General features: G+C 43.3%; 1 protein-coding gene across 3 annotated transcripts; it reads left to right on the top strand.

Annotated features, from left to right (window-relative positions):
- The first annotated feature begins 51 nt into the window (after nt 1-51).
- On the top strand, nt 52-15,732 carry DARS2 (aspartyl-tRNA synthetase 2, mitochondrial). 3 transcript variants are annotated; one of them, XM_086617516.1, is made up of 17 exons: nt 52-133; nt 1,115-1,214; nt 2,561-2,627; nt 2,920-3,021; nt 4,247-4,342; nt 5,327-5,450; nt 6,081-6,127; nt 8,145-8,251; nt 9,146-9,215; nt 9,796-9,975; nt 10,813-10,920; nt 12,147-12,209; nt 12,390-12,542; nt 13,390-13,608; nt 14,076-14,186; nt 14,394-14,469; nt 15,386-15,732. In XM_086617516.1, the coding sequence occupies exons 1-17, from the start codon at nt 52-54 to the stop codon at nt 15,571-15,573; spliced, it is 1,893 nt and encodes a 630-aa protein (XP_086473642.1). In that variant the 3' UTR covers nt 15,574-15,732. The 3 variants fall into 3 exon arrangements, with proteins under 3 accessions (XP_086473642.1, XP_086473643.1, XP_086473644.1); XM_086617517.1 differs by lacking the exons at nt 52-133; nt 2,561-2,627 and having other exon boundaries at nt 1,162-1,214; XM_086617518.1 differs by lacking the exons at nt 52-133; nt 2,561-2,627; nt 10,813-10,920 and having other exon boundaries at nt 1,162-1,214.
- Nucleotides 15,733-27,958: the final 12,226 nt, after the last annotated feature.

Raw genomic sequence — 27,958 nt, 5'->3', positions numbered from 1 at the left:
GTGTGTTCAGCGCCTCGCGGGTTTGTTTCCGATGCAGGCGTAGGCTGGAAGATGGCTCTTCCCCGCCTGCTGGCCCCGCTGGCTCGGCGGGCTCTGCACCGGGCGGCCTCTGCTCCGGCGTCGGTGGCTCCAGGTGAGAAAGAAGCGTCTGTCCTTGTCCTCACCGCCCCTCCTGGGGTTGGGGTGTCTTTTTCTCCCTGGGACCCAGGGCAGGGAAGGCTGTACAGGGCATTAAAACACGCATGATAAATTACTTTCCGTGGATCGCTTTTTAAAACGTCTTCTCCAAATCATGTTTTTCTTGACCTTTGGCATCTGACAATGACTCGTGATTCAAAGTATATGAAAACCAATTTGTCTTGTGTCCTTTTTTTTTCCACCTCTGAGCATTTACTTTACTTTTTGACCCTCATCGTTCTATAGCACACAGTTTGTAAACCACAGGGGCAGCTGAATGCCTCACGTAATAGTTGGAAAATAAACCTGCATGCCCTCTACTTTACTCTTGTAAAGGCTGTGATGATGGTAGCAAGGGAGGTTAGTTCATATAATTAAATGCACATGTCTAGGTAATAGCATCCTTCAAATTCCTCCTTGCAAACCTGAAACTTCAGCACATTCTGTAAGTGGTGTGCTGGGTTTTATAACTAAGTCATGATGCTGGACACACTGGGGTCTGGGGAAAGTCTGCTGTAATCATGGTTCGGGCCTTTTACCAGTAGTTGTAGGTAGGGAGCTGTTCAGTTTGCACCTATGTGGTGTGTGTCAGCATGTTTCAGTCTTGGCTTGCCAAGCCCCCTTTCTGCTGCATCTTCTAGGTTCAAATGTGTGCCTGTGGATGGATCTGCAGGGCAACAGTTTGCAGCAACACTGTGTTCAGGTTTCTGTATGAAAGTTTGTCTGAGGTACAGGAACAAGAAAAAAACTTGTTTAAAATAATTTAATGTCATACCTCTAATATCTTACAGCAGTCATAATGAGGATATATGGAGTAATTTCTTTGTATATGTCTAAATTATGTTGGTTTGGGGGGGTGGGTGGGAGTGGAACTCTGTAACTGTTTTGTCTTGCTTGTCTGCAAAAGCCACAAAAGAATTTATTATTTTTGTTCAAGACTTCAATAGCTTCGCCACTCGGACCAACACCTGTGGAGAGCTGCGTTCTGCTCATGTGGGACAAGAGGTCACGCTCTACGGATGGATTCAGTATCAAAGGTGAATGTAAACCAAGGTCAGAATGGAGATACTTGTTTGCCAGATCTGATGTATGCTCTAGGCCTAGATTCAAACGCTGTTTCTTATTCTTCAGGTTATCTTTTCATATCCCACAGTAGTCGCTTCTGAGTGACTAAAACAGCTGAGAACCGTACCAGATCAGTATTTAAAATCTCAGAGTTTCATACAAATTTTAATTGATCCTCATTACAACACTGTAAAACAGTTAAATATTATTACCTTTGTTGTATAGGAGAGAAAACAAGTAGTAGTGTATTTAGACCAATTCCAATAGCTGCAAGCAAATAATTTCTTTTATATAGTGTCCTTCGATTTTAAGCAAATTATGTTTGTCTTTTCAATTACAGCATCTAACGATGCAATTTTAAAGTTTGCAAACTTTGCTTAAGAAACAAATACTAACAAAAGGTAGTAAGCAGAAGGTGAAATCTTAATTCCAACAGTTTGTTATAGGTGGTGTGATATCGTCACTCCTAATGGAGTCTTACATAGGGTGAAAAGCATGCCTGCGTACAGCATGGACAATGCTCCAAAATATTCTGATCCTGGGTATGTGCTTGATAGGTCTGGTGGCTTTGATGAAATCAGTTAGTATCAAAAGTTGACTCTTTGCATTTTACAGTACAGAGAGGCTGGTTTTTATCCAGCATTGTTCTGCAGTGATGGTCTGTGTGGATTTTTTTTTTTTATTTAGGAGGTCCTGAGCATCTCATCTTTGAACAGTCATGGATTGAGTTGTAGGCAACAGAGTTAGGATTATTGCCATGCGATCGTTGTGCTCCTGCTTTTAAAGACAGCCAGAGCGTGTTCTATTGGACAGCTTCTTGATGGATTAAGTACAATGATAGCTGTCTCTGCTGCCACTGAAGAGATCAAGATTTAGAATTCTGGATCTAGGAGTGTGGATTATTCATGTGAAATTTTTTATGGGACTAATGTTCTCCTTTTTGTTGGACTTTTTTTTGTATCCATGTGAACTTCAGTTTTATTGCTCATCTAAATATGTTTGTCTGAACTATGTTTCCCAGCAGGAAATTGCATGTGTTCAGAATCCCTGCTGTACATGGATTAATGTTCAAATTAAAGTCCTGGCACTCCTGGTGGTTTGCACATTGTTTGTCTGTGGCTGGGCAAAATCTGAAACAAGTTGTTAAGATTAGATTCAGATGTGGGAAAGTATCTGTACATATACTACTTGGAAGTGCTTTGAGATTAGTCACAAGGTACAGAAAGTAGCTAGCTGCCACGTGCTTTGACTTAAAAAGCAGAAGACTACTGAATTCTTGAATAAAATGTTTTTCCTTTTTGTGTTTTTCATGGATCAGACAAGGCCTGTTTCTAGTTTTGAGGGATTTCCAGGGACTGACCCAGATCATCATTCCACAGGATGAGGTAAGTGCTACTAAAATATGAGTGTCTATTTTTTTTTTCTTATTTTGATAGCTTGGGTCCAGCAGATATGGAGAGCAGAATGAAGAACTTTGGCAGTGAGTGCTCTGACTCACAAGTAGATATAAGTGTTATCAGAGCCCTGATTTGACACCGCAACAGAACCATTAATGATGTTTCCACTGGGTTGTGAGGAGTGATCCTGGATTCAGATGGGCCATTATGAAATGAGACCCTTGAGCACAGTGCGTTTGTCCTGTTTGAATTTCTCCAAGATGTTGTCACCTTGTTGCAGGCACACTCCCATGTGAAGAAGCTCCTGTCTAACGCCCCAGTGGAGTCTGTTGTGCGAGTGACTGGAATTGTGTCCTCTCGGCCTCCAGGGCAGGAGAATCCGGTGAGGATGTTGGGCTCTCTCAGGGTTTTCATTCCTTTTGGCAAAGAGCACTGGATAGTGGGATTATGGATGTTTTTGTCTGATAGCTTTGCCATGGATTCCCAGTGCGTGACAGCCTACACTCAGATACTGTAAAGTGGAGTAACTGCTATGACACGTAACTTAGGAGAACCTCAAAGCACATTAGACACCCACAAATTAAATTGTACTCCAGGCCTTTGAAAGGATAATGGCTGGCTTTTTCAGGCTTTCAAAGTGTGGTTGAGAATTTCTTTTTCTTGAAAACAAATATTGTCACCACAATTTGCACAACATGTGATGACCTGTTTCTCACTCAGAATAGATTTCACTGTTCTTATTGTGTAGGAAAGAGGTTGAGTAATTTTTTAATGTTGTGCATGCCTCAGCTATCATTGTAATCAGCTGTAGATTAATCCGTCAGGAATGTATATATCCCATCACTGGCAGACCTGAAAAGAGAACCTGGATTTATGACCATAATTTTTTTTTTGCTCTGACCACTTACAAATGTCCATAAAGAATGCAAACTTCAAACCTTGCTTTTATTTCTTTTAATCATTTATTGTTTTGCTGGAAGGTTGTATATACTTTCCCCTAGTAAATAGAAAGAGTTCTGTAGGATTGAATGAACTTTGATGTGGCACAGTGCTAAGTGGGGGAAACAAACTGTACTCCCTTGGGATGTAAGAAGACGACGACGACTAGTTCTGAGAAATGGTGTTCAGAACTGGAAGTTCTGAGAGGTTCCTCACAAGTTGCCTTTTTTGCCTTGTGTTAAGGACTGATGGTGATGCTGCTAATGCACACTAAAATGTATATTGCTTAGTTTCATTGAAGCTAATGGAACTAGTATTTTCTCCAAATGCACATGCCCTGGAAGGGTCTGTACCCACCTATTCCTCTGTGCTCAGTATCTCATTCAAGGAGAAGGCAAAGGAAAATAATTCTATTTCTTGTAGAAATCAGTATGCTACTGGGAAAGAACATGCCATCGTTGGTGAGGTGACTTGTGTTTTTCTGAACAGAAGGGAAATCTAGGAGGAGTCTATCCTTGAGAGAAGTTCTCCGAGTTATACTGCCTTAGGAGGCAGGGAGGATACTCACGTGGGTTTCTTCTTTTCCCCCAACCATCTGTGAAATACCTTTGACCAATTGTTTTCCCTAAGTTTTGAATCTTTTTTTTTTTCTTGCCTTTATGCTCCAGAAAATGCCAACAGGGGATATTGAGGTGAAGGCGGAGACTGCAGAGATCCTAAACACCTGCAAGAAGCTACCTTTTGAAATCAAGGATTTCGTCAAGGTGTCTGTTTTTTCCTTTTTTTACCAAAGTGGTAGCTTTTCAATAAATTGGAATTTGCCCAGAGTGATGACAAAACACCTGAGAGCTTCGTCCGGATCTCCTAGCTCTGCTTTGTGGGAAGGATGGTATTTAAAACAGGGCAGCTGCTTGTTAGCTGTGAGGATGTGTTTCTAATTAGAGTTAAGCAGAAAACAAGGCTTGAATGATTCCAGTGCATGGGGCTTTCAAACATCACTGTAAGAACAGATGGTAAAGAGAAGAGTGAAAGAAACCAGGCTATGCTAGCTTTTTTTGGAGGGTGTGAAAGAGAATCTGCCCAGGCACTGCTGTGATTTAAGGCTGGGGTGCTTAGTCTTACCTGGACAAGTAGCTAGTCAGCCAGAGGATTTTCTTCCTCTGTTAAGTACACAGTCTTACAAGAGGTGAGGTTTAGTGCGGGCTCCGTGATGTAGAGGAGGCATCTCTGTTAACTGCAAATATTCTCTGTGCTGTTGAAACTAACTGATACATAGGTGTTGGAAGTGAGAACTGGGTCCTGTTCCTTCTGTGTGGCAGGTCCTGGATAGTTCCCATCATGCGCACTATAATTTTCCTATCTGTAATAAGGATGTATCACCATTTAGTTGTTCCTTTAGATCTATGTGTGATACCACTCCTTTGCTTAAAAATTGCGCGGATTGCTACAGTTTGTTGCAGTGGACTGAGAATAAGGAGGGCTGAAATCCTGAGCTTTATCAAGACAGCTCTTGTCACAGTAAATGTCTGGTTTGTTTTTTTTTTTTTAAAGTAATTGTCATGCATGGAAACACTCTCAGTGGCTGATGCTTGTCTGTGTAGGTTGTGGGTAATGCGTGGGTTGTGGCAATAGAGGAGCATCATTTTCTAGTCTCTCCCTTTTGTCCTGTGGCTTTAGGAGCAGCTTCATTGGACATGCAATTTGGATTTTGTCTTTGTCTCTTAATCCTAATTATCTCTTATCTCCAGAAATCAGAGGCCTTACGGATGCAGTATCGCTACTTGGACTTGCGTAGCTGCCAGTTGCAGTATAACCTGCGGCTGAGATCGCAGATAGTGATGAGGATGCGGGAATATCTGTGTAACCTCCACGGTAAGAAAATTGCTTGAAGAATAGTGTGCAGCAAACAACTCTTTGGCCCTTCCTTCTGTTTCCTATTACTGGGAGAGATTGCCAGTCAACTGGTCCCACTTAGTAACGAGATGTCTGCTTGCAGTGGGGTCTTTAGAGGGATGTTGGCAGGCCTGAAGAACAAAGTATGTTGAAATCTCTTCACATGCTACAAACCAGTTGTTTCAAATGAGCTATATCCAGTGAGAAGAGGCCTTTTGCAGGTAGTTTCCCTTTTTTGGTCACCCAACTTGAGGCATGTCAAAGGGATGGATTTGTTATAAGGCTTATGCTTATCTTCAAATCAGGAAGTCCTTTTTGGAAAAGCAAAGTCTAGTTCAAAATGGGTAGAGAACTTAGCAGTTTTTCAGCCTATATAGAGTCCTCTGTCATCAACAGTTCTGGCAGAACATCAGGGTAGCTCAGAGCCTTTGAATCTGCCATTACACAAGTTATTCTTAGAATCAGCAAAATCTGTAGATTTTGGAGAGGCTACACAATGTGCTGGATTACCTGTTTTGCTGACTAACCCTACTCTAGCCTACTCTTTGTCTTACTAGTTCTCCCTACTCTCAGCATATGCTGTGTCTGAAGCATGTGTTTGTTCCTCAGGGTTTGTGGACGTAGAAACTCCAACGCTCTTCAAGAGAACCCCAGGGGTATGTATTCTGCTGGTAATGCATTTTAGCCTCTTGTGATTGTCGCTTCCCACTCTGCCTTCATTGCTGTTGCCTTGTTAAGTAGCAGCTCGTCGTGCAAATTTCTGATATGATACATGGATCCTTGTAAAAGTAGAGGGAGTGACAGGGGGAGAGGTGGCATATTGTGTCTTAATTTTAAACCTTCAAATGAGTAAAGCTGCTGTCTTGTGGAGTGTGTGTTGAATGTAAGTCCTGTCCTGGAACTGCCAGATTGTAACACCAAAAAACTTGCTCTATGCACTGTTTCCCCAGCATTTCTTCTGACTAGCAGATTACTGCAGTGGCATTACTCAAGGCATTGTAATTTCTGAGTTTACATTCCTTTCTTTCAGTTAAAAAATGATCACAAAGAGAGCTGTAGCCCAGGAATTGTTGATGCAGCCAACACATGGAGTTCTTGCATTTAAACCCGTCTTGGGATGGTGTATTGTTGTGCATTAGTGTCTCAGAGCAAATGGCTGTTTGAACGTTACAAGTGGGATTCCATAATGGGGAACATGGATCCTTCTCTCCTGCGCTTCTAGGCTATGTCATTAGCTTAGAATTTGTAGATTTAATTCTGCAAAATAGCTGTGTCTGAGGCTGTGCAATTACCTGCTGTGGAATCCAGTCTCCCAATGTTGTGATTTAGCCCACCCAGCAACTAAATGCCACACAATTGCTTGCTCACCCTCCTCCACTCCCAGGGAATGGGGAAGAGAATTAAAGGGGAAAAGGGAAGGAGACTCCTGGGTTGATAAAAGAACAATTTAATAATAATATAAAATTAAAAGTAGTAATGATGATAATAATTTATGTGTATATATAGATATAATGACAATAATATAGACAAACAAGTGATGCACAGTGTAATTGCTCACCACCTGGTGACCAACCCCCGTCCCATCCTGGCAAATGATTCTGAAACAGATCTAAGTCCCAACATTGCAATCCCGGATGAGCAAGAGGCCTGAAAAGAGAACAAGAGAAAGAGCGCTCCAAGAGTTTGAGAGAGCCCTCAGAAGAGAGTTCTTGGAAGAGCAAAAGCACCTCTTCTTGGTCAGCCCTCATCTATACACTGGGCATGACGTTGCATGATATGGAATACTTCATTGGCCAATTTGGCTTTCAGCCTTAAGTCTAAGTTCGAATCCTAAGGGGAGTTGTGGACCCTCTGTCCTGGCCGTGCTCTCCCCCAGCCTGTTGTGCTCCTGCACACTGGCAAAACATGCACCGACTATAAACATCAGTGCTCTATCAACATTCTTCTCATAACAAATCCCAAACTAAAACCGAAACACAGAGCTCTAGCTGCTAAAAAGAGAAGCTCTATCCCAGTCAAAACCAGGACACCCAGTAGTGATCCACCCAGGTTCTACATTGGATGTGGTGTAACTTAAGTCCTGAATATGTTTAACCTAATTGCTGCAAAAAGGTCCAAGATGCTGACACTAGACTGGATTCAGCAGTTGAACAGAGTTCAGTGGTAGAAATATCCCTGTAGTGGGAGGAAAAGATGGTAAAGGAAGGTGTTTTGCAGTCTATTGAAAACTGTAACTTCCTTGAAAAGGGTAGCCTCTGTTTGCTGCAATTCTTAGAGAATTCTGGAAAGATTGTGCATTTCATTATCATTTTATTTGTTATATCATTCTTCAATTGCTGTGCTTACCTCTCTTGCTGGAAAGTTCAATGTCTCAGTCTCCTCTTCCTTCATCTGGTTGAATGGAAGAAACTCTGTAGAAGTAGTGTGGAAAAATTGACTTATAGGTTAGGAAACACAAGCACTGATGTTTTTTAATTTTAACTTGTGTGGTTGCTTTTCTTTGTAGTTTGGGATGCATGCTCAGAAATTCTCAATTCTTTTTAGTTTCTCTGTGGAAGATACTTTTGTACCTTCCTGCTTACAGAGGGCAGCAGTCTTTTCAGAATTTGGTGTCATTTTCAGCTGTGCACCTTATTTGCTGAACTGTGTAAGCTTTTTTCTTTTTGATGCCAGGGAGCTAAAGAATTCCTTGTGCCCTCAAGGGAGGCAGGCAAGTTCTACTCTCTGCCACAGAGTCCTCAACAGTTCAAGCAACTCCTCATGGTTGGAGGCCTGGACAGGTAAGAGGTTTTTGGACTCCTGTTCTCTGCGTGTCCTCTCCAGTGTTTGCTTCCTTTGATCAGAAGTTTGAGAGACTTCCCCAAGAACTTATTGCGAAGGGGGTTGTGTTTGGAAGAGGAATCCTTAAATATTTAGGACTTTTCAGCTAGGCCAGGCCTTTTGCCTTGCAGCAATAATGCCTCCCAGTAAGAGGAAATGTGTCCTGTTTGAAGGTTGAAATCCTCACTGTTGTTTTAAATGGAAACCTGATCTGAAGCACAGTCTGCCTGAAAGGCAGAAAATCTAGTGTGTGACAAAAGCCTCTCCAAGAGTAACCTGCAGAACTGAGATGACAGGACAGACAAGGAAAGCATGTTCTCAGGGTGCATGAGCTTCTGCAAGTAGCAGTGCAAAGGCAAAACCTGTGACTAATGTGGAATCCCCGCTCTTGTCTTCTATTTTAAGATAAGATACAGAGGTGCCATTTGTAGATCAAACTGGAATCCAGCTTTAACTGGGCCTGTTCCTCCAAGTAACATTGAAGGAGAGGGAGAACAGTTGTTCATGCAGTGAATTGCAGGTCTGCTCTTGACTATGAATGAGTTTTGCTTGGCCCTTGGTAGAGTCCAGGCTTGGAGTGGAATGTGGGAAAAGGGCTTGCATGTGGCCCTGTTGGGACACAGCTCATCTGGTAGCCTCCATGTGCCTCTGGAGGTATGGTTGGAGCTGGATACAGCTGCTGATACAGTTGCTTACACTCAAAATTTCATGCTTTTGAGGGGATGGGAACTACCAGGGTTATGATCATCTGCTGCAAAGGGAACAGACCTCTCTTTTTTTCTTTTTAACAGTCAATTCTATAGCCACAATTTAGGGTACTTTAAATTGTTATCCAAGTAAAATTCCTATTGCAGGTACTTTCAGGTTGCCCGCTGCTACCGAGATGAAGGTTCACGACCTGACAGACAGCCTGAATTCACTCAGGTAACCAGCTCACTCTGCCTTTTACCCTCCTCCTCACCCCAAACAGCTTGTAGCTGTTTTCCCTTCTGAAAGCTTAGTTTCTGCTAGCTCTTGTGCTGCTTGGGGGGTACAATGTTGTTTGCTGTGTGTTTGACACACAGCCCTTTGGAATTAGTATGGGACATGCGCAGAGTGGTTACTGACCTTGGATGACTGCACGGTCTCAGGTGCAGTAGGTGTGGGAATTGTGTAGCAGCAGTGATTGTAATTGATGATGTAATCTCTTCCTGTCCTGCTGGATCGGGTGTCCCGTTCCTCAGCCTTGAGATCCCAGGCAGAGTTAGCCTGGTTCATTCAAGGTTTCTCCTTCTGTCCTTGTCATCATTACCTCATTCAGCTCTCTGAGGAGATCGTGTCCTGAGTCATCAGGCTGTAGGGAGATCGTAAGCACAGCCTCAGTCTAATGCAGTCATGCTATGATTTAATGCAGTATATGGTTTCTTTTTATGCTGGCTTTGTAGTCAAGAGCTTCTGCAAGTAGCAGTGCAAAGGCAAAACCTGTAACTAATGTGGAATCCCCCCCCTCGTTTTGTATTTTAAGATAGATATAGAGATGTCATTTGTAGATCAAGCTGGGATCCAGAGATTGATAGAGGGCCTCCTGCAATATTCCTGGCCTGAGGAAAGAGGCTGCATTACAACTCCTTTCCCTTCCATGACTTACGAGGAAGCACTGGCTGACTATGGGACTGATAAACCAGACACTCGTTTTGGGATGAAGGTGAGGGTTTGCCCATTGGAAACTTGCAGCTTCTCCTTTCTGTTAGTGTTTTGGATCATGGATTGGCTGGGGTTCTTAATGCTGTCATTTACCCAATGTGTCTGTCCTGTTGTTGGTGCTTTATACAGGTAATCGTTTTTTGGGAAAGAGAGGGTTTGATCATTTAGTTGTGGGAAAACGTATGTTTTAAGAAAGTTTTGTTTTAAAGACAACATAATGTTAGAACGCAGTGCATCTTGACTGTCTTAGGAGCAGAAGCCCATAAGGCATCCACAGACACCGTAAGTGCTTTTGTTTATGCACTCCAAAGCGTACTCCTGGTGAGCGTGCTTCGTGAGACAGGCTTCTCCAGCCTTTTGTTGGCCCGGAGATATTGTCAAGATGACTGACTGGGGTTGTGTGTATACGCTGTTTGTGTAGCAAATAAGAATACGAAAGTGAAATAAGCACATCGACAAATTTATTAGGAGGAACAGTGCTAAAAAGCAAGAAAGTGTCTTATATTTTCCCCAGGAATTAATTTTTGGGGTTTCTTTTTCAGTATGCAGCTCTCTCCACTGTGGTAGGGTGTTACTGTCTCAACCTTGGGTTTTCCTGGCTCAAACTCAATTTTGGGGTTTCCTGGCTGTCCTGCATTTCTGTTTCTGCAGTGTTCAGTTTCTTAATGGTTATTCCAGCTTGGCCCCGTTCATTTCTTTGTGAACCATTTGATTTCACTGAACAAAGAAATGATGTTCCAGGGAATGGTGTTGAAGGTATTAAGACATAGGTGCAGGATTTTTTTGCTTCATGTTCCTACCACGTCTGCTTTTTCCTATGCTATCTCTCCTTTCTCAGATAGTGGATATCAGTGACTTTTTAAGAAGATCGGACATTCAGTTTGTGCAGAATGCACTCAGTTATCCACAGGGCACTGTCAAAGCCATTTGTGTCCCTCAGGGAGTGGTAAGCGATGTTTTTACATACTGCTTATGGTTTATGTGAAATAAATAAAATACCAATTTGAATTCCTTTGTTGATATGGAGATGTTCCTTGCTGTTACTAGAGGAGTAGTGCCCTTCCAGGAACTTGGGATTGGTTGTGATGGATGTCAAGCTGGGTGATGTTAGAGGGGATGTAGTGTTAGAGGGGACTGGAGATGATCAGGTGATGGAAAGAGTATGTTGTCCCCAGGAAGGGTCAGAAGAAAACAGCTGCAAGGTCCCTTGAGATTAGGGAAGCCTCTTGGGGCATCAGCTTGCTTTTGTCAAGGATGGCTTCTGATGTTCCTCTCAATAATAAATTGTGCCCTGTGGCAAGAGATTAAAATGGAGCCAGGTATGACACAACTGTATTCTGGGTGAGTGAGAGAAAAGTTGGGTGGTTACAAGCCCTTCTCTTGATTGCTTTTGCTGCATTTGTGGGCACAACCCATGTTTTGTAATGAGAATGTCACAAACTAAATCCAAGGCTGACAACAGATGTAGAAAACTGACACAGCCATGCATTTTGGCAGGGAAGCTGATTTAATTCTGGCTGCGGTCATCTTTGCAGCTTGGGCAGTGTGGAAAAAAAAATCCGCTAAACGCTGACTTTTATTTGGGAAGTAGGGCTTTCTGACCATGGGATTCCTTTAATTTTGGCACAAAACGCAAGTTACCAGCTTCCCACGAGAGGGCACTAAGATGTGTGTTTGAGCAAAAAAAGTGGAATCTAGAGCCTCTCTAAACATTAGTGGCTGAAAAAAAATGAAGATCTTGCCGCAGGTTCTCATTTACTGCGATTCTTTGCATGTGAGAGTCTGCCCAGTTGGTTTCGCTCTGTTTTTCCTCCAAATCTAGCTATGCCTTCCTCATCAACAGTGTGATGTTCCAGCCTTGTTCCTGCATGCTGGAGGCAGTTGTCATAATCTAAGTCTGCTGACTAGCTACATCTGATCTGTGAGCAGGGAGAAAAAGCTGCAGCCAGATGTACAATCTAGAGAGGCCTTTTCCTGAAAGGAGCATGGAGAAGGCGTGCAGCTGCAGCCCAGTGCTGCGAGTTCTGTCCCGTTCCACAGCCCTCATAAGAACTTGTGCTGGAAACAGAAGAACTTCAAGTTTGGGAACAGCTCAGTCAGTAGATCTGAATCCTAGTTGGGCTTTCTGTATATTTTGCTGATGTTTAATGTCTTCTCTTGTTCTTTTCCCAGAGATATCTTAAAAATAAAGATTTGGAGTCATTAAAGGAGTCTGCAAAGTCCCAGTTTAACCAGGTGAGACAGAAACACTGCTGAGGCATTGGAAATGGTGGATGACAAAGTGTGCATAGAGGCACTTGCAGGCAGAGGAAGGTAGAAGAGCAGTTTTTAACAGCTGAGTCAGTGCCTGAGCATGTGATGCTTCTAGACAAGAGAGGGCAGCACCGAACTGAACATACTCTTATCTTTCTTTAGGAAATCATGGAAATTATCTGCAGGCGTGATGGAAGCTTGAAGTCTGTGCTTACAAAGTTTCTTGGTGAGAAGCAGCAGTTAGAGCTTATCCAAGTGCTGAACATGCAGGTGGATGATGTGGTACTGCTGGCAGCTGGTGAACACAAAAAAGTGGTAGGAAGCATTTTTTGGGTGGCTGTGAGTTGAATGTTGCTAACGGTGGCTTCGATGTTATCTGACCTCAGTCTAATTCTTCTCATTACTAAAATAGGTCATCATCTAATTCTGTGTTTCTCTGGAGCTGAAGCTATAGCAACAGCAAATAATGCATGAAATGTACTTACTGCTTTTATTACCCCCAGTCAAATTCTGGGAAGAATTCATAACGGAAACGAAGGCTGGAATATAAAACAGGAACTAATCAGTGTGCCTCCTTTTCTCTCAATTTTTAAAGCATCAAACAGAAATTAGAAAACGAGATCAACTAGTTCATTTTGTTTCTCGCAAGCAGATGAGTGAAGCACAGCTGCTTATTAGCAGCAGTGGTGGGAGATTCTGTCCCTACCCTTCTCTGTGTTCTTGCCAGCAGATGTTGCCTTCCAAGCTTTGGTTTATGACAAGGTGCCATGCTTTGCTTGAGAGCCAGAATTTTGTCATTCTATCTGTGCCTTTATTTCTCTGTCTGCCAAGTGCAGATCTTATCTGTGCTCCTCCAGTTAATCCGCGTTTGTGCAGAGCTTGAAGTTAGTCTAGGATGGTTCTGTGAGGATGGAACATTTAAAAGAAAATGAGCTTTCCAGCTCTTTACTTGCCTTGCTTTGTCAAACCCTGGAGCTGCTGCTGCCTCAGCAGAAAGGTGATGTCTTTTAGGAGACAAGGTGGAAGTGTTTAAAGCAACAATGCGTTACTACTGATGCTGTCTCTGATCCTGCCTTTATGAAACACTTTCTTTGGTTGGTGTTGGAGTGACTTCCCTATTAGTAAAATTGCCCCATCTCATTTGCTCCCTTCTCTTTTGCAGTGCTCTGCATTAGGAAGCCTACGGTTGGAGAGTGCTGACCTCCTTGAGGCAGCTGGGCTGGTACTCCGTGACCCTATGACTTTTCACTTTCTGTGGGTGGTGGATTTTCCACTTTTCCTCCCCAAGGAAGAAAATCCCACTCAGCTGGAATCTGCTCATCACCCTTTCACTGCTCCTCATCCTTCAGATACCAGCCTCCTCTATTCTGATCCCACAAAGGTAACTAACTTCATGCCTGCCATGCTGTCCCGTTTACAGCTGTGCGTCCTGGAAAGCTGGGCAAGAAGCATCTGTTTTTACAGTAGAAAGGGATGTTTCATGGAACTGACTGCATATTGTATGAATATGTTTAGAAGAGATGGCTTCCAGATTACTCTGAGTGGCAAATATCCATGTGTGCCCCTGACAGAAGGGGCTTGTAGGAAACAGTTGCTTAAGGGGATGAGTCTTATATTCTGACCCATCCCATGTTGCTTCAGGTTTTGATCAACTTTGTAATTACAAAGGATTTGTACTGTTTCCACCATGAGTCCATGCCTCTGATAGGACTGGTACCTGTACTGCAAACACCACTGAGAGCAGTGTTGTAGTACGTCATGTCTTCATCCCAGTGTCTATGTGGTGGTTGGTATTAAATGCAGCTGTGCCTCAGCCTCGCTAAGGTACTCCTTCCTTTCTTTCTGCAGGTCCGTAGCCAGCACTATGATCTCGTGCTGAATGGCAGTGAAGTTGGAGGTGGCTCCATCAGAATTCACAGTACAGAACAACAGCGTTTTGTGCTGGAGAAAGTGCTGAAGGTAACACCTACAGATGTCTCCAATGTCTTCTTGGAGATTTAAATGATTGCTTAATTTAAATAACTGCTTCAGATTCTGAAAGAAACACTTGTGTGCTTCTTAGGGAAAAATAACTCTCAGCCCTGAGTGATGGATGACTTCATCATTCCTTCATCTTATTAGGAAAAGCATTGTTTACCAAGTGACACTTGTTATGTAACTTTGCAGGAGGACTCTGAGGTGCTTTCCCATCTGCTTGAGGCTTTGGAGTTTGGAGCTCCACCTCATGGAGGAATTGCTTTAGGTGAGTGCTCTGTAGCTCTCCAGGATACAGATGTCTTGTGATTTTTTTTTTTTTTCTTGGCATATTAGATCATAGGAGCAGTGTCGTAGTGTGATTTAGTTCTTGTGCAAGGACCAAATCGCATATTGGTGGATCTAAGGATGGTCCTTATACACTGTTATACTAACAGTGTATTCATTAAGATTAGGTCATCTTTATTTTCATTCCTATGGAGCCAGAACAGGATCCATGTACTGTCCCTAGAGGCCTGGGACAGCATGGTACTTTGCTTCATGCCCTGTGTCACAGCCACAACCTCACCCTCTGCTTCAGTATCACTTCCTTTCTTCCTTACTTGTTTTGTTCACTAAATCAGATGACTTCAGATTATTTTTTTTCCTAGAACCTTGCAAGTTTGTTGCATTTTTTTTAAAAAAAATCCACCCCAAACAAATTACAACAACAACAAAAAACACACAAAAAAATGTAGCATTTTAACCTGTGATTTTCCAGTGTGATTTCCCTCCATCCAATAACTCACTATTATTCTTCTTGAATTCCTCCTAGAACTGGTTGATCAAGAGCTTGCTTTGAGCAGTGAAGCAGAGCCCTGACAGTGTTCCTGCCACTTAGCTGCCCTGGTTTTGTTATGCTGTCTTTGCAAAGGCGCTGTCTCTGTCTTGCAGTCCTTGGTGTGTTGCAGAACTTTCTATAATACTGAGAAGCTTTATTTTACTAGGTATTTCTTCGCTTTAGGCAAGTCTGTTTCTCTGCTACTAGTTGAGATTATTTTTTTCTCCTTATTTGCTTCAGTTTTATTCTTCAAACTCAGTAATATTGTCTACTCCATCTTCTTGATTTTTTTTTTTTCCTGAATCACAGCAAGTAATATAGGGCTATAACTCAAGTGGTTCACCAATTTGTTTTCCGTTTCTAGGACTCGACAGGCTGATCTCTCTCATTGTTGATGCTCCAAGTATCAGAGATGTCATTGCTTTTCCTAAATCCTTCAAGGGACGAGACTTGATGGCCAATGCTCCAGATTATGTCACTCCAGAAGAACTAGAGCCATATCACATCCAGGTTTCCTGGCCTCTTGCAGAAAAAGAGGCAAAGAAAAACTGACTTAAAGCCAGTGATGTAAGCTGATCTGTTTAACCAGATGTGGTTACAGCTTCTAAATACTAGAATTTAGTTCAGAATACATCAACTGTTATGGGAGGATGGGGAGGCAGTAGCAACCCCCCTGTACCATGGCAGTTTCAGGATTGAATGGGGAATAGATAGGAGTCGGTAATGGGAAGAAGTAGAAAAGCAAAAGAAAAGAACATAATTTTAGCATAGGATATTAAGATTGGCTTTGGGGTGTTATACTGGAGTGATGATGAGATCTGTATTTTTGCTCCCCACTCTTTACATGTCCTTTGTGAAGTATTTCTCCTCCAATCTGGAGTAGATAGTGTCAGCTTCCCTGGCAGATGGTCTATATTGCTGCTGGTGATTGAATCCGTCAGCTGAGGACTGTTACAAAAGAGCAGTGCTGTGCTGGGCCAAGAGCTCTGCACACTTCACTGCAAAACCTCAGTGCAGCCAGCAGCTTTTCTCATGCTGGAGGATTCAGAGTCATCCAGAACTTGCCACGGGGAGTTGATGTTCAGCTATGTTTTCTCTTCAAAGACTGTGAGAGAAGTGTTCACAGCATTTGCAACAGTTGTCCCTGTAATACTTGTGAGACAGGAGATGATCTGTCTTTGGGGCCTGTGGTCCTGCCACTTTCAGAACACTAGTTCTGAAGTTTTTATCTCTGTAAATAAAGTGTAACTGACAACGTGGTTATGACTGAGCTTGGCTTTGGACTTTCTCTATAAGAAGAGCCACCAGTTTTTCTTCTTGACCCTGATCCCTCCAGGAGATGTCAAGAAATCTGACAGCACAGCAGGATTGCCAGTCTTCTGTGAATTCTGTCTCCTACTGCAAGCCTGCTGCTACAGTGATGGGTGGTGCAGCAGCAAGTTCCTTGCAAGCAACTGTCTGTTCATCTGTCCCACACCAGGACAGCCACAGTGCAGGAGCAACTCCATACGGAGTACAGAGTGGGCTCTAGCACTGTCCTACCAGGCCAAGCTACTTGGCTCTGCTCTGTAGTGTATAGCAAGCCCTCTGCAGAGGCACTCCAGTAGGTGTTCTTAACTCTGTGTTTAGGTTGGAGAAAGGCAGAGAATTGATAGGAGGAAAGTGAAGAAGCTGAGGAAAAGGAGGAAGACATTACCTGAGTAAGCTAGGAAGATGGTGCAAAGGAAGAAAAGGGAGAGCTAGAGCTACTGTGTCTCAGCTGGGAAGGACAGTGGGTGCCATCTGCTAGAGGAAGTGCATGAGGACAGAAGGAATACTGCAATTCTTGTCTGAGCTGATACTGAACACCAGCCTTCTGCAGGAGATGTGATCTTGCAGATTCTAACAGATTCTGGACTGCTCCAGGGGTTATCACCTAATTCAATCTCGACATTGTGGGATAACATGACATGGTGATGCACACTGTTGGTGTTGATAGACAGTACAGGAGGTGGCTCTTCTCCTTAAGGTTGTTTTTTTAAGTACTTCATACGGGTTAAAAGTACCATCCATAGACACGTAACGGTAGAACTGACTTGCTGCTGGTTTGCTATGTGTATAAAAGAAAACTTAAATCCTTTCCTATCATGTTATGATTGTTATCATCAGTCTCAGAGTGTGGTTAAATACTATTAAAGAAAAAACCCAAATAACCAACACAATCCTGGCTTTGTAATCACATTTATTCTAGCCAAACACTGAATTCCTTAATTTTTTCCTTGTATGAGCTATTCATTCTTATCTTGAAATTAATTCACCTTTGGTTTACTCTTTTTTTCTTGAGTAGAAGCTGTCAGTAATGGAATGAGGATCGGTTTTCAGAGAAGCTGAGCTGAAAAGTGGATCCCTAAGCAGATCTGTGTTTAAAAACAATTTTTTAATTTTGTTGGGTTTTGGGGGGGGTGGGGGGGGTGGGAGGGTGAGGGAAGTCACCTGGTGAGAGTTATACTAGATATTTTTGTTCCCTTAACCTGTAGGTGGCAAAACGGAATACAGCCACTACAAGGCTATATAATATATTCAGACTGGATTTTTTAGAGGATGCTGGGTTTTGTTACTTAGTTTTCTTTACTGGTAGTGAGACTAACCTAAGATTGGCATGGAATTTGCTTGAGGGTAATCTATATTCCTAAAGCAGGGATGTCAGAGGCTTGTTTGAGGACATGGAATTACAGAAATAAGAGGAGTTCTTAGAAGTTCTTCAGTCCCCCCAGTCTATTGTTTATAGTAACTGTAAACATAATGTGCTGAACTTTTTTCAGTTGTGAAATAAGGGGCACTGTGTCATCTGGTTAGTAACCGTTTGCAAAGGCAAATGTTTACATCTGAAGAGACTCAGTTCTTTAAATTAGGATTATTATCAAGTGTTCAATGGGTAACTGATGCTTTAAGAGGTTTAGGCAGAAATGTAACACTGCCTGGAACGTTCTTCTTCAGAGCACTTGTTAAAGCAGTGAGCAAGCTGTCTCCGAGGCAAACACATCCCTCTTGTGCAAGCTGTTTTGTGTGATGTTTGTTTACCTGCTGCTATATTAAGGACTTACTGCAGTTAGAAGTGTGTGACACAGCTACGATTAGCTACAGTGAAAAAAATGCAACGAAACGTGTCATCTGAGCTGCTGCAGTCCTGCCACAACTAGGTCAGTGGAAAAAGATGGATCCCAAATTCATGCAAGCCATCTGTGCTTGGACTTGTGAATGAAGCTGGCTTACGAGTGTCTGAATTTGCCAGTGGTTGTGTGAGTGTTGCCACAGAAGACAGTAATTGTTTTTTGTTTGTGTTTTTCTTTTTTTTTAATAGAGCATTGTGTAAGATTTCACTGGGCTTGTGGAAGCCTGATCTACAGAAAGACAAATTTTAAACTACAGTCTAGTTGACATACTTAGCTGGGTATGTTGATAGAAGCAAGAATTGATAGACATTACAAAGAAAATACATGGAAATAAGGAGTGGTCACATTGCAGACCAGTATCTCATGTTTGCTGGAGAAAAGCTACTGGCCTATGATCCTGAAAATAGATGTTAAAACCACTACTTCAGCACAACGTCCATCAGAAACACCTGCTGATAATAAGCCACAGCATAACCACAGACTGCCAGCTTTCACAGAGCCCATGTTGCTTTCACCTTCCTTTCTTTTTTCCTGTACAAGACAAACCTGTGGAGAAACGTTGCTGTGTCAGGTGTGCTAGAAGAGACAGAGTCCTGAACTCCTCTATTAAGAGTTAATCTTTAAGTAATCTTTTGTTAGAGGTGTGGTGTATAAGAAAAGCTTGGTGAATCTCTATTGCTGTGGGCATACAGACGTACTCCTGGAGCTTGACTATGTTAGACCCAGCACTGCTGCCTGCGAGCGGGAGGTGGTGGTTTGTACATCCGTGTTGCACATCTCCAGCCACCACCGCAGGAAGGCATGGCCCCACTGCTCTGGGTTTCACCGGCATCTCTCCCACTGGGAGGAACGGAGCAGGTATGGCATGGAATGGAGCAGGTATGGTGGTGGGTCATGCTGCACTGATGTCTGGCATCTGGTGAATACAGGCAGCCTCAGAAAAAGACTCTATAATGGCAAGCGTGGAGGGATAGGGAGATTTTATGCTCTCAAATGTAAGGGTTTCTATTTTTTCCCCCCACTTTCTTTATACCTTTAGTTGATTGCACAATGATTTGTTTTGGCTACACTTGCTTGTTACTGTCAGTGTGCATCAGGTGAGGATGCTTGGTACCCTCTCTGTCCCTTTGGCCCGTGTGTTAACAGCAGCAGAAAATGCACGGACAACTGACAGCCACCTAAGCTGTAGCAGATGGAAATCCCCTGTGTAAGCTTCCCATGGCTTCACCTCTAAATGTTTGGGCTCTTACTCTAGGCTTGTGCTCTAGTTTGTTGTTTTTTTCCAAAGCGTTGTTTTATGTAATTAAAAAATGTTGATTACATGCAGTCGCCAGCTGTGCCAGCCACAATTTTACAGCAAACAGAGCTCCGTGACAGATATATTCAGATGGATTTGTCACATTTGCCTCTAATAATCCAACTGGCTCCAGCTCTCTTGTTATGTTTTGATAGCCTTTGTGTTTACTGTGATGCTAAAGTAGAGTTTAAGAAAAGCATTATGGACAGTTCTGCCCTTAATTTGGTCATATTATAAACAAACTTGTATTTCTGTTGCCGTGAGTTCTGCAGTTAAATTATATGTTATTCTAAAAAGTAATTCCTCTTGGTTGAGTTAAATCTCTCATCAGATCATTTAGTGAGGTATCTTCTCATGTAGGCTGTTAGAAGGAATGAATACTGAAATTCCTTCTCTATTTTCTGTTCTGCTCATCATTTCACAAACTTATATCCTCTGTTTTTCAATCACATGAATTTTAAGCTGTAGAGTTTTTAGGTTCTCATCAGCCTTTCTGTGGGAATCACTGCCCATCTCCTGTGCTACCAGCGGTGGCCTTCCATACACCCATGGACAGCTCAAGTGGCCAAAAGTTGATGTTGTTGTAGGCTGTTTGGAGTCTTTGTTTTTTTTTCTCCCCCTCCACATGTTACTGTTTGTATCTATCAACCTTCACTTTCTGCTCTGGGCTGTGTAAAGGTATTAAATAACTTTTTTTTTTTGGTGCAAAACCTAGTATTAACAGTGTATTTTGGTCACTATTAAAAAAAATAAAATTAAAAAAAAATCAGAAAGGTCACAAAGCACCTGAAGAAGAAAGGAGGAAGCTTTGACAACACTTTGTGCTTTCCCAAGAAGCAGGTGTGTACCAAAGTGAACGATACAAAAACATTTCTGGGAACAGTTAGTACAAGGGGCATGTACAGTGGCGGCTTGCTCTGGAACAGCAATTACAGTGTGCTATTGGATTTTTTGGATATTATCCTCTATTTAGAGACTGATGGATTTAAAACACTTTCAGTTGGGAGAATTTTACTTGTTTGCTTGGCAATTTGAAGAGAATTGTAGATGAAGGCTTCAGCTCTTTGATGGTGTCCCTTGAAACGCAGGCTCCTCGTTTGTCATCTATTCAATTCTTCTTGTCATTAAATCGTCATTTGTGTATAAAGAAAAAGACATCCAGTACAGTTTTGTCAAAGAAAAGCCTTAAATGTGGTTGGATTTTTTTTTGTCTTTTTGTAGCATGAACAGAACTAATTTGACAGCAATTACAGTGCCAGGGCTCTGTGCAGGGCGGTACCGAGCGACTCTCATCCTTCCAAACAGCATCACTTCGCTTTGAGTGGCCAAACAACAATGTCCAGAGCAAAATGGGTGTGATGTTTCTCGTGGGTGATACAGCCCCCGGTAATTGTGGAATGCCGTTTCTTGCGGCTCTGTACAAACATATCAGAGAACAAACAGGAGAGATGGGGGGGTGACGGGCTGTCTAGCTCAAGGTCACACAGGACATTGTCCCAGAGGGAGCATCCCAGAAACGCTGTAGCAGCTCATGTAGAAAACTAACTCACCTCTAACCTCCCATGCTTCTTCATAAGGAAAAAATGCTGGAGTTTAAATTCAAAAGTACTATGTCATATTCATAGTAAAAGTTTAAAAAAAGCAATTATGGAAGGCAAGAGCTCGATTTGGATGTTTGGGATGTCTTGTAAAAATCCCAAGAATGCTTTAAATAGAATTTAAAGTGAAAGAGCCTATAAAGCCATGAATTCTTGTTTCATATTTGCACTGTTAATATTGCATAACTAAAGACACATCCAGCAAATCTCTGGCAAATGTTTGAGGGGTGGTGGTGGGGAAATGATTCTTTTAATGAGAGGAGCATAATTTTAGCACAGCTGCCACAGAAACACAGAGAAGGAAGCTCTGCCCACAATTGCCTTTGGAGATAGCTGGCTGGTTTTAATGCAGTTGCAGGAGCCACATGAAGAAAATATCTGGCGTGCTGTTACTAATTTCATTTGTGGAAGATGAGATAAACAGTAATGAATATAAACACCCATTAAATGTAGACTCACCAGTTAAATAGCTATGCTGAGTAAATTAATATAAAAGGAGGTACTTTATCGTCAGGATGACATTCAGCTGGAATGATACTTTCTGAAAGGCAATTTCTGCGAGTTTAGCATTTTATTAATGTTACCTCAACAACCTTCTGCTTAAATCTAAGTTGTGAGCCTGCAGACCTTCTTCTTCAGGTTGTTTCCACCCTCCCTTTCTGCTCCTTGCTGCATCCTCAGCAGTGCTGATCAAAGCTTTGGAGGGACGCCCGGTGAGCAGCATTTCTTTATTCCAGCTAGGACTGGTTTTTTGATCCAGAACTCTGCATGGCCTCTTAAACAGCTGCTGCACTACAGATGAGGAATAAGTGACTGAGATTTGGGAATGTAGGAATGAGGACTGCTTAAGCTGACTTGAAGTAAAATAATGTGCAGTTAATTCATGCTGCTGTCTTGTGGCTCTTGCTTAAAAAGATTTAAAAATGCTGGAAATTGTCAAAATAATCAGAATCTATCATGCAGCAGTAGGAAATACTGAAGCTGTTCTTTAAATAGCCAGTGACACAGATTTTTTGTGCGTTTTCCTGGGGGTTGCTGTTCCCTTTGAAATCATGAAGTAGATTTGCCATTTTTTTCCTTAGCCTTTCACGGTAGTGTGAACTAAAAGCTGGAGGTGCACAGTGTGTGTTTATATATCTATATCTGTATCTTCTGTGATACATCTCATTGTGGAGAACAGACATCACATAATGTGCGGTTACAGAAATCTTTATGCATTTTGACGAATTCTCAAACAGAAAATGGCATTTAACATGAAAGTCAGTTTATAGTGTTCATTTAATTATTAAGGATATGTGGAGGATAAGTAAAACCGAGGATGAGAAGCCTCACCACAGTCTGCTGAAGACTATGTCCACGCTGGTGTCATAAAAGCAACAGTGAGGGTGATCACCTTACTTTCAGTAGTCAGGACCTGAACATGATGCTACTGAGCAGTAGGATGTTTCTAATTGAGCTTAATGCTTTTATGTCCTCTTTGGCAGCTCTTGTGTTTCACTTGGCCTTGCTTTTGAGCTGCTGTAGGTTTGTCTTGGTTCTTTTTCCCCCTCCCTGGAGCTAGGATTGCTCATGCTAATATCTCCAATTTCTTCTCCGTCCATGGATGACTCCCTCCCGTTCCCTTAGTCACCGCAGTCCCTGTTGCAGGCACGGGCAGGGACTTCAAGAGGCAATGCCTCCTCCGGGCAGCTCCATGGACGTATCCAAACCCTTTTTCAGGGCACGCTGAAACTATACAAACGGTTACCACTTAACTGTTGCCATTTATAACGTTTCATGTAATGTTTGATACATGGTGTGTTGGACTGTGCTTGCATGGCCAAATGAGACTTAATTTTGTTCTTTTCCCCCAGGTTTCTATCTCAGTAATACTCACCGTTATCAGTTTCTTCTAGGTTGCCTAACTCAGAGGTTGCCTCTTGTAAGCCTGGGATTAGTTTATATCTCTAAGCCTGCAGGACAAATGCTTTTTCCTTCATCACGATCCCTTAACGTAAGAAATACTTGCTATGACTGTGACAACTTCCTTTTCATAGTCCCGGTAAGTAGGACAAATGAGCAGGTCAATCCTTTCCTTGGTCCTCTTCATACTATTAACGTATGTGTGGGATAATCGTGGGAACAGAGAAACCTCTTGAAAAAATGTCAAGAAGGCCAAAATGTTTTAAGGCTTTATTTTTTCATGCTAGTCATTTTTAGAAAGTTCAAGAGAAAGAAGTGCTGACTAGCACTGCTGGTGATAATGCCAAATGGTGAGTTCTCTGCTTAGAATAAAGGGGGGGAAATGCTTATGAGGGCGCTTGGGAAATCAGGTGGTCTCAAGCTGTCTGAGTGTCAGGAATCTTATTAAAAAGTTAGCTGAGGTGATTTCAGAATAATTTGTGGTGATTTTTGACAAGTTATGGTGGATAGGTGAAGCACCTAACTGCTGTAAAAGTCATGCAGTACCTGCTTCTAGAAGGAATAAAAGAGGACCTGGGTAATTACAGATCAGTTTAATTTTCATTTACAGAAGAAAAGAATCTGAAACAAAAGCAATCTGGAAGATGCTGGAAAAGTAAACTGTGCTTTTTTTGGAGGAAAGTCGTCTCAAACCAAAGTAGCATCATCCTATGAGAAGATAAAAAGGTCTTATTGCTGGGGGAGAGGCAGTACATGACAACGTACCAAGTCTTTATGGCAGTCATGCCTAACGTGGCTTTAGATGAAACTGGGTACAAAATGGTTGGATGATGCTATTCAGGGAAAAAAAAAAAAAAAAAGAAAAAATTACATATGTATTTTCAGATGCTTGTCTCAGGATCATTTCTTTGTCTTGGATGGTGAGTAGAAAATGTAGTTTCAGATGTTTATTAACAAACTAGTACAAACTTGGCGAATCTGTGGGCGACTGGGAGAGGGATATGGCTGGGATTCGAACCTTGACAAATAGAGAAATGGTCATGGAACCACTGGGATGCCATGCAACGAAGATAAATGCAGGTTGCTGAATTTAGGAAAAAAACCCCAACCCAGCTCTGTAGACAGCAGCAGACGACCGGCTGTTCTGACAGCAGAAGCTGCTGGTGTTTATACTGGGTCACAAGCTAAACATGAGTCAACAAACTTGTCCTGTTGTCAAAAAGCAAACACCACACTGGGGTGCAAACAGCCGTGCAGCCAGCACAACACGTGTTGTCTCTCCGTCCCGCTCCACGTGGCGCGGTCTCAGCTCTGACATCCGATTTGGGGGGTTTGGAGCTGTGCCCTGGAGGAGAGCCTGCATGCTGCCGTGATTCCCAGTCTGTGCTTCTGGACCAGCAAAGAGCAACGCTGCTCGCTTGCTGCCTCGTGACCTGGTGTCGAGTGATTCTCTTTGATGCAGAAAAGCTGTTTCCTCCTGTCTGCAAGCAGGGAAGGCAGAGACTGATGAGGGAGAGCTGGCCAGGTGAACAAATTGGGTTCTCTTTTTGATGTCGCGTGTGGTCTTGTCCTAAAGATCGATTCCTGGCCCATGTGGAGTTGACCTGTTATGCAGGTGTGCTTTGACAGTTCATTTTACATCTGACCACTCTGTCTTCTTTAGTAGGTGTTGATGTTTTCTGAGAGAGATACTGATATTTAGGTAGTTGTGAAAGTCTGTGTTTTGTTGTGGTTTTTTTTTTTTTTACTTTATCTCATGGTGTATTTCTCTCAGGTTTAACCTTACAGACCCAGTGGATGATCATGTCCCCACTACTGGATGTTTTTAAGAGCAGAGGGGCTGTTTACATCGTACCTTTGTTGCAGATTCTGGGTGCTGCCTGAAGTCCACGGGACTCCTGGAGCTTGCATCCACTCTGCCTTTGTAGGCAGTCTGAGCTTAGGATCATCTGGATCAACTTTACCTTCCCGTGCAGCTGTGGGGATTTGGGAACATCTTGTCTGCCTGCTGCCAGGCAAATAGTGTCTTTGCAAAGGCAGATGATGGAAAATCCTGAAATATAACCCTCTCTCTGTGGGTCACCTTGTTTGGACATCTTTAGTCATGCATAAGGAGACTGCAAGTAGGGTGTGCACAACTTGGCTAATAAATACAGCTTTATGGCTTCAACACACAGTGAGGACAGGTAGGTTTCAACAAGCCAGTAGACCAGGCGTTAGTATCCTTCTACCCTCCTCTCCATAAGACATCCAAAGAGTCTTTGGTCCTGTGGACATTGCCAGGAGCATAAGGGTTGATCTCTAAGGCTCCCTGCAGCAGATCCTTCATGGTGCTCAGATGTTGTCTTTTGCCTCCGTATTTCCTATCGAATTTTCAATATAGATGTTTTTCCCCTTGAATCTTTGAGCTACTGACTTTCCCTGATGCAACAATCCTGTAACTTTTTGTTATCTGGCATAGCTCTGGTTTATATGTTTTTTTTTCAATTCTTGGCAACAACTTCTGCCTACTTTAGGGCACTGGGCTGCTTTGAAGTTAGGCGTTGGGCCCTTGGATGCTGCTGAACCCCTTGGAGAGGTGGTGGAAGGTTACAGAGAGAGGATTACACTGTCCCTAGTCTTGGAGGCAGTGTCAGTGAAAGCTAAGCAGGCAGCAGCGTTGACCTCAGGCAAGTGACGGGTTGGGCTGGCAGAGAGGGAGAAGGGTAAAAGCCAACCTCAAGATCCAGAGCCAGCCCTGTCTCACCACCGATGTTGGTTATGGGGGCTGCCTTGCCTGCTGGACTAGCCCCATAGATGACAGACCTTCCCAGCTGATGGCTACTTATAAGGGACTTTCTGCTGCCTCACAGCATGGCCCCGACTTTTGCTAGGCTGCACTGATAGAAAGCTGAATTAATCTCTAGGTGTGTAGTCAGAGCTGGCACGTGGTTCTCCAGGTGTGGGAGCCAATTCTCAGGATCAAAATGACTGGATTGCGTTTATGTATCTCGACCAGTGTCATGAGAGCATCTAAATGCAACAGTCTGGGCAGTGGAAAGGGATGACTCAGTTCTTGGGCCTCTTGTTCTTTGCCAAATGGTACTTGGGTCACACCGTCTTCTACAGATGGTAAAGACACTGATGTCTCCTCTCCAAGCACTCTCTTTAAATAAAGGCTCAGCAGTTTCCCCAGATGTTAGTTTAGCAATGCAAGGGCTAAACAAACAGCAACAGATGGGAAGTCCCCTGTTGTTGTGCACCACAAAGCCGGAATACGACTCCAAAACACGTTACCGAGTCGCTGCTCACAGCGGGTTAGTTTGAGCTACAGCTGAAGGAAACGAGAGAGCAGCAGGAACGTTGTTATATCCTTCTCTGTTGTGATTAGGAAGGAGCACTGGAAGATGATGGCTCACCTCTGAGCTCTGTGTGTTGCTGCTGCAGCAAGGGTAAATGCAGAATCAATACCAGGGGGTTTTTAAGCCTTTGTTGTTGTTGTTTGTTTGTTTTCCAGAAACGCTTTACCAAGACTGTTGCTCCCAGAGGCATTTACTTTAGGAGACAGAGAGGCTATGATCTCAAGAGTCCTTTCCCAAAAGAGTTCTCTATTAGGTCCTATTTTAGCAAGAAATAGTCCATAGTCCAGAGACTATGCTTTCCCTCAGGAGGTTAATCTATTTTGCAGGGCTTTTCCTTATATGTTTCAAAAAACTCATTTCTGTCTCTATTTGTTTGACAACAACACGTAATATGGGTTGTAGCCTTCGGTCCATCGGTCCGCTGTGATGTGGTGGTCTCCCTTATCCCCCGGGTGGACTTCAGTCACACACAAGTTACGATACAGCTGTCTGCGGTCGATGGCTTTTGTTCAATGCTGCCCCTGGCTTGGATTCTCCTTAAAGATATTCAAAGCCCTGAGTCACTGTCCTTTCTGGAAATCATCTCCTGCTGTCCTCAGAGAGGTATCCAGGAACACAGCCCCAGGATCAGGGACTAATGGAACCAGAGGCTACACAAGCAGCCAAAATTCTGTGCTTTTTTTCTCTTGGCTTCCCTTTGAGGGAGTATATTTGCCTTTTCTGCCATTTGCAAGTCCGGTTTAGCCCATGAAGGGCTTTAGCAGGGTCACAAATCCAAAGCCGGAGGAGCAGCAGTACTGTGCTGTTTCCTACCAGTGCCAGCGCTGCCACGTGATGGTATCTGGAGCTAGAAGATCTCTCGAGGTGCAGGGCATCCGCAAAACACCCGAGTGGCTAGCTCTGGCGTTTATATTTCCAAGGCTGCAGGTTACTGGATTCATGAATTGCTTTAAATAGGACAGAATACGTGTGTGAGGGGAAGGGGAGAGATGTCACAGGCAGGCGACCCGCCCGAGAAGCTGCCTGTCCCTGCCAGGACCAAGGTTCCTGAGGTGGATCCAAGCCGTCGGAATTCACAGCCAGGACAAGCTGCTAATTTCAGTAACGGGCACTGCCCCGGCTGCCGGCTTTGAAAGACGCTTGGGTTTTGTTCGTGCACGAGGGAGTCACGGGGGATGCCTCTGCGAGCAGAGGGCCAGCACTAATGCCATCCTGCGCAGCTGTGAATGAATCCACCCTTTATCCAGCTCTCTCCATCCCTGCTGAGCCGAGAGCCCCGCACCGCTCCCAGGCGTGCAGAGACGCTGCCATTTGCAGCGCTCACTCAGCCGGCGTTCCACACCCCGGTGCCTCTAATCCCGGACAAAACCCGGGCCGTGGAGCAGTGAACACACTGAAATCTCTATTCTTAGCGTGGAAAGCCCGCAAGCCGGTTCTCTGGGGTGTCGAGTGCTGAATATGCAGTTTCTGGAGCTCTCGACAAAGCCGAGTGAAGAGCAGCACTTGTCGTTGGCCCTGAGCACTCACTCCTCTCCCATTGGATCCGTAGCCTTCACTGCAGCTTTTCCCAGTTACATAAAGATGGCCTATTTTCCCTTCGCGAATTAACATCTTGCTCGCTAAGTTTAGCCTTTCTCCTGCATACAA

This window comes from Tauraco erythrolophus, chromosome 10 (assembly GCF_009769465.1).
Source record: "Tauraco erythrolophus isolate bTauEry1 chromosome 10, bTauEry1.pri, whole genome shotgun sequence".
Classification (NCBI taxonomy): domain Eukaryota; kingdom Metazoa; phylum Chordata; class Aves; order Musophagiformes; family Musophagidae; genus Tauraco; species Tauraco erythrolophus.
The sequence above is the reverse complement of the archived record's forward strand: the minus strand, read 5'-3'. Positions and strand labels throughout refer to the sequence as shown.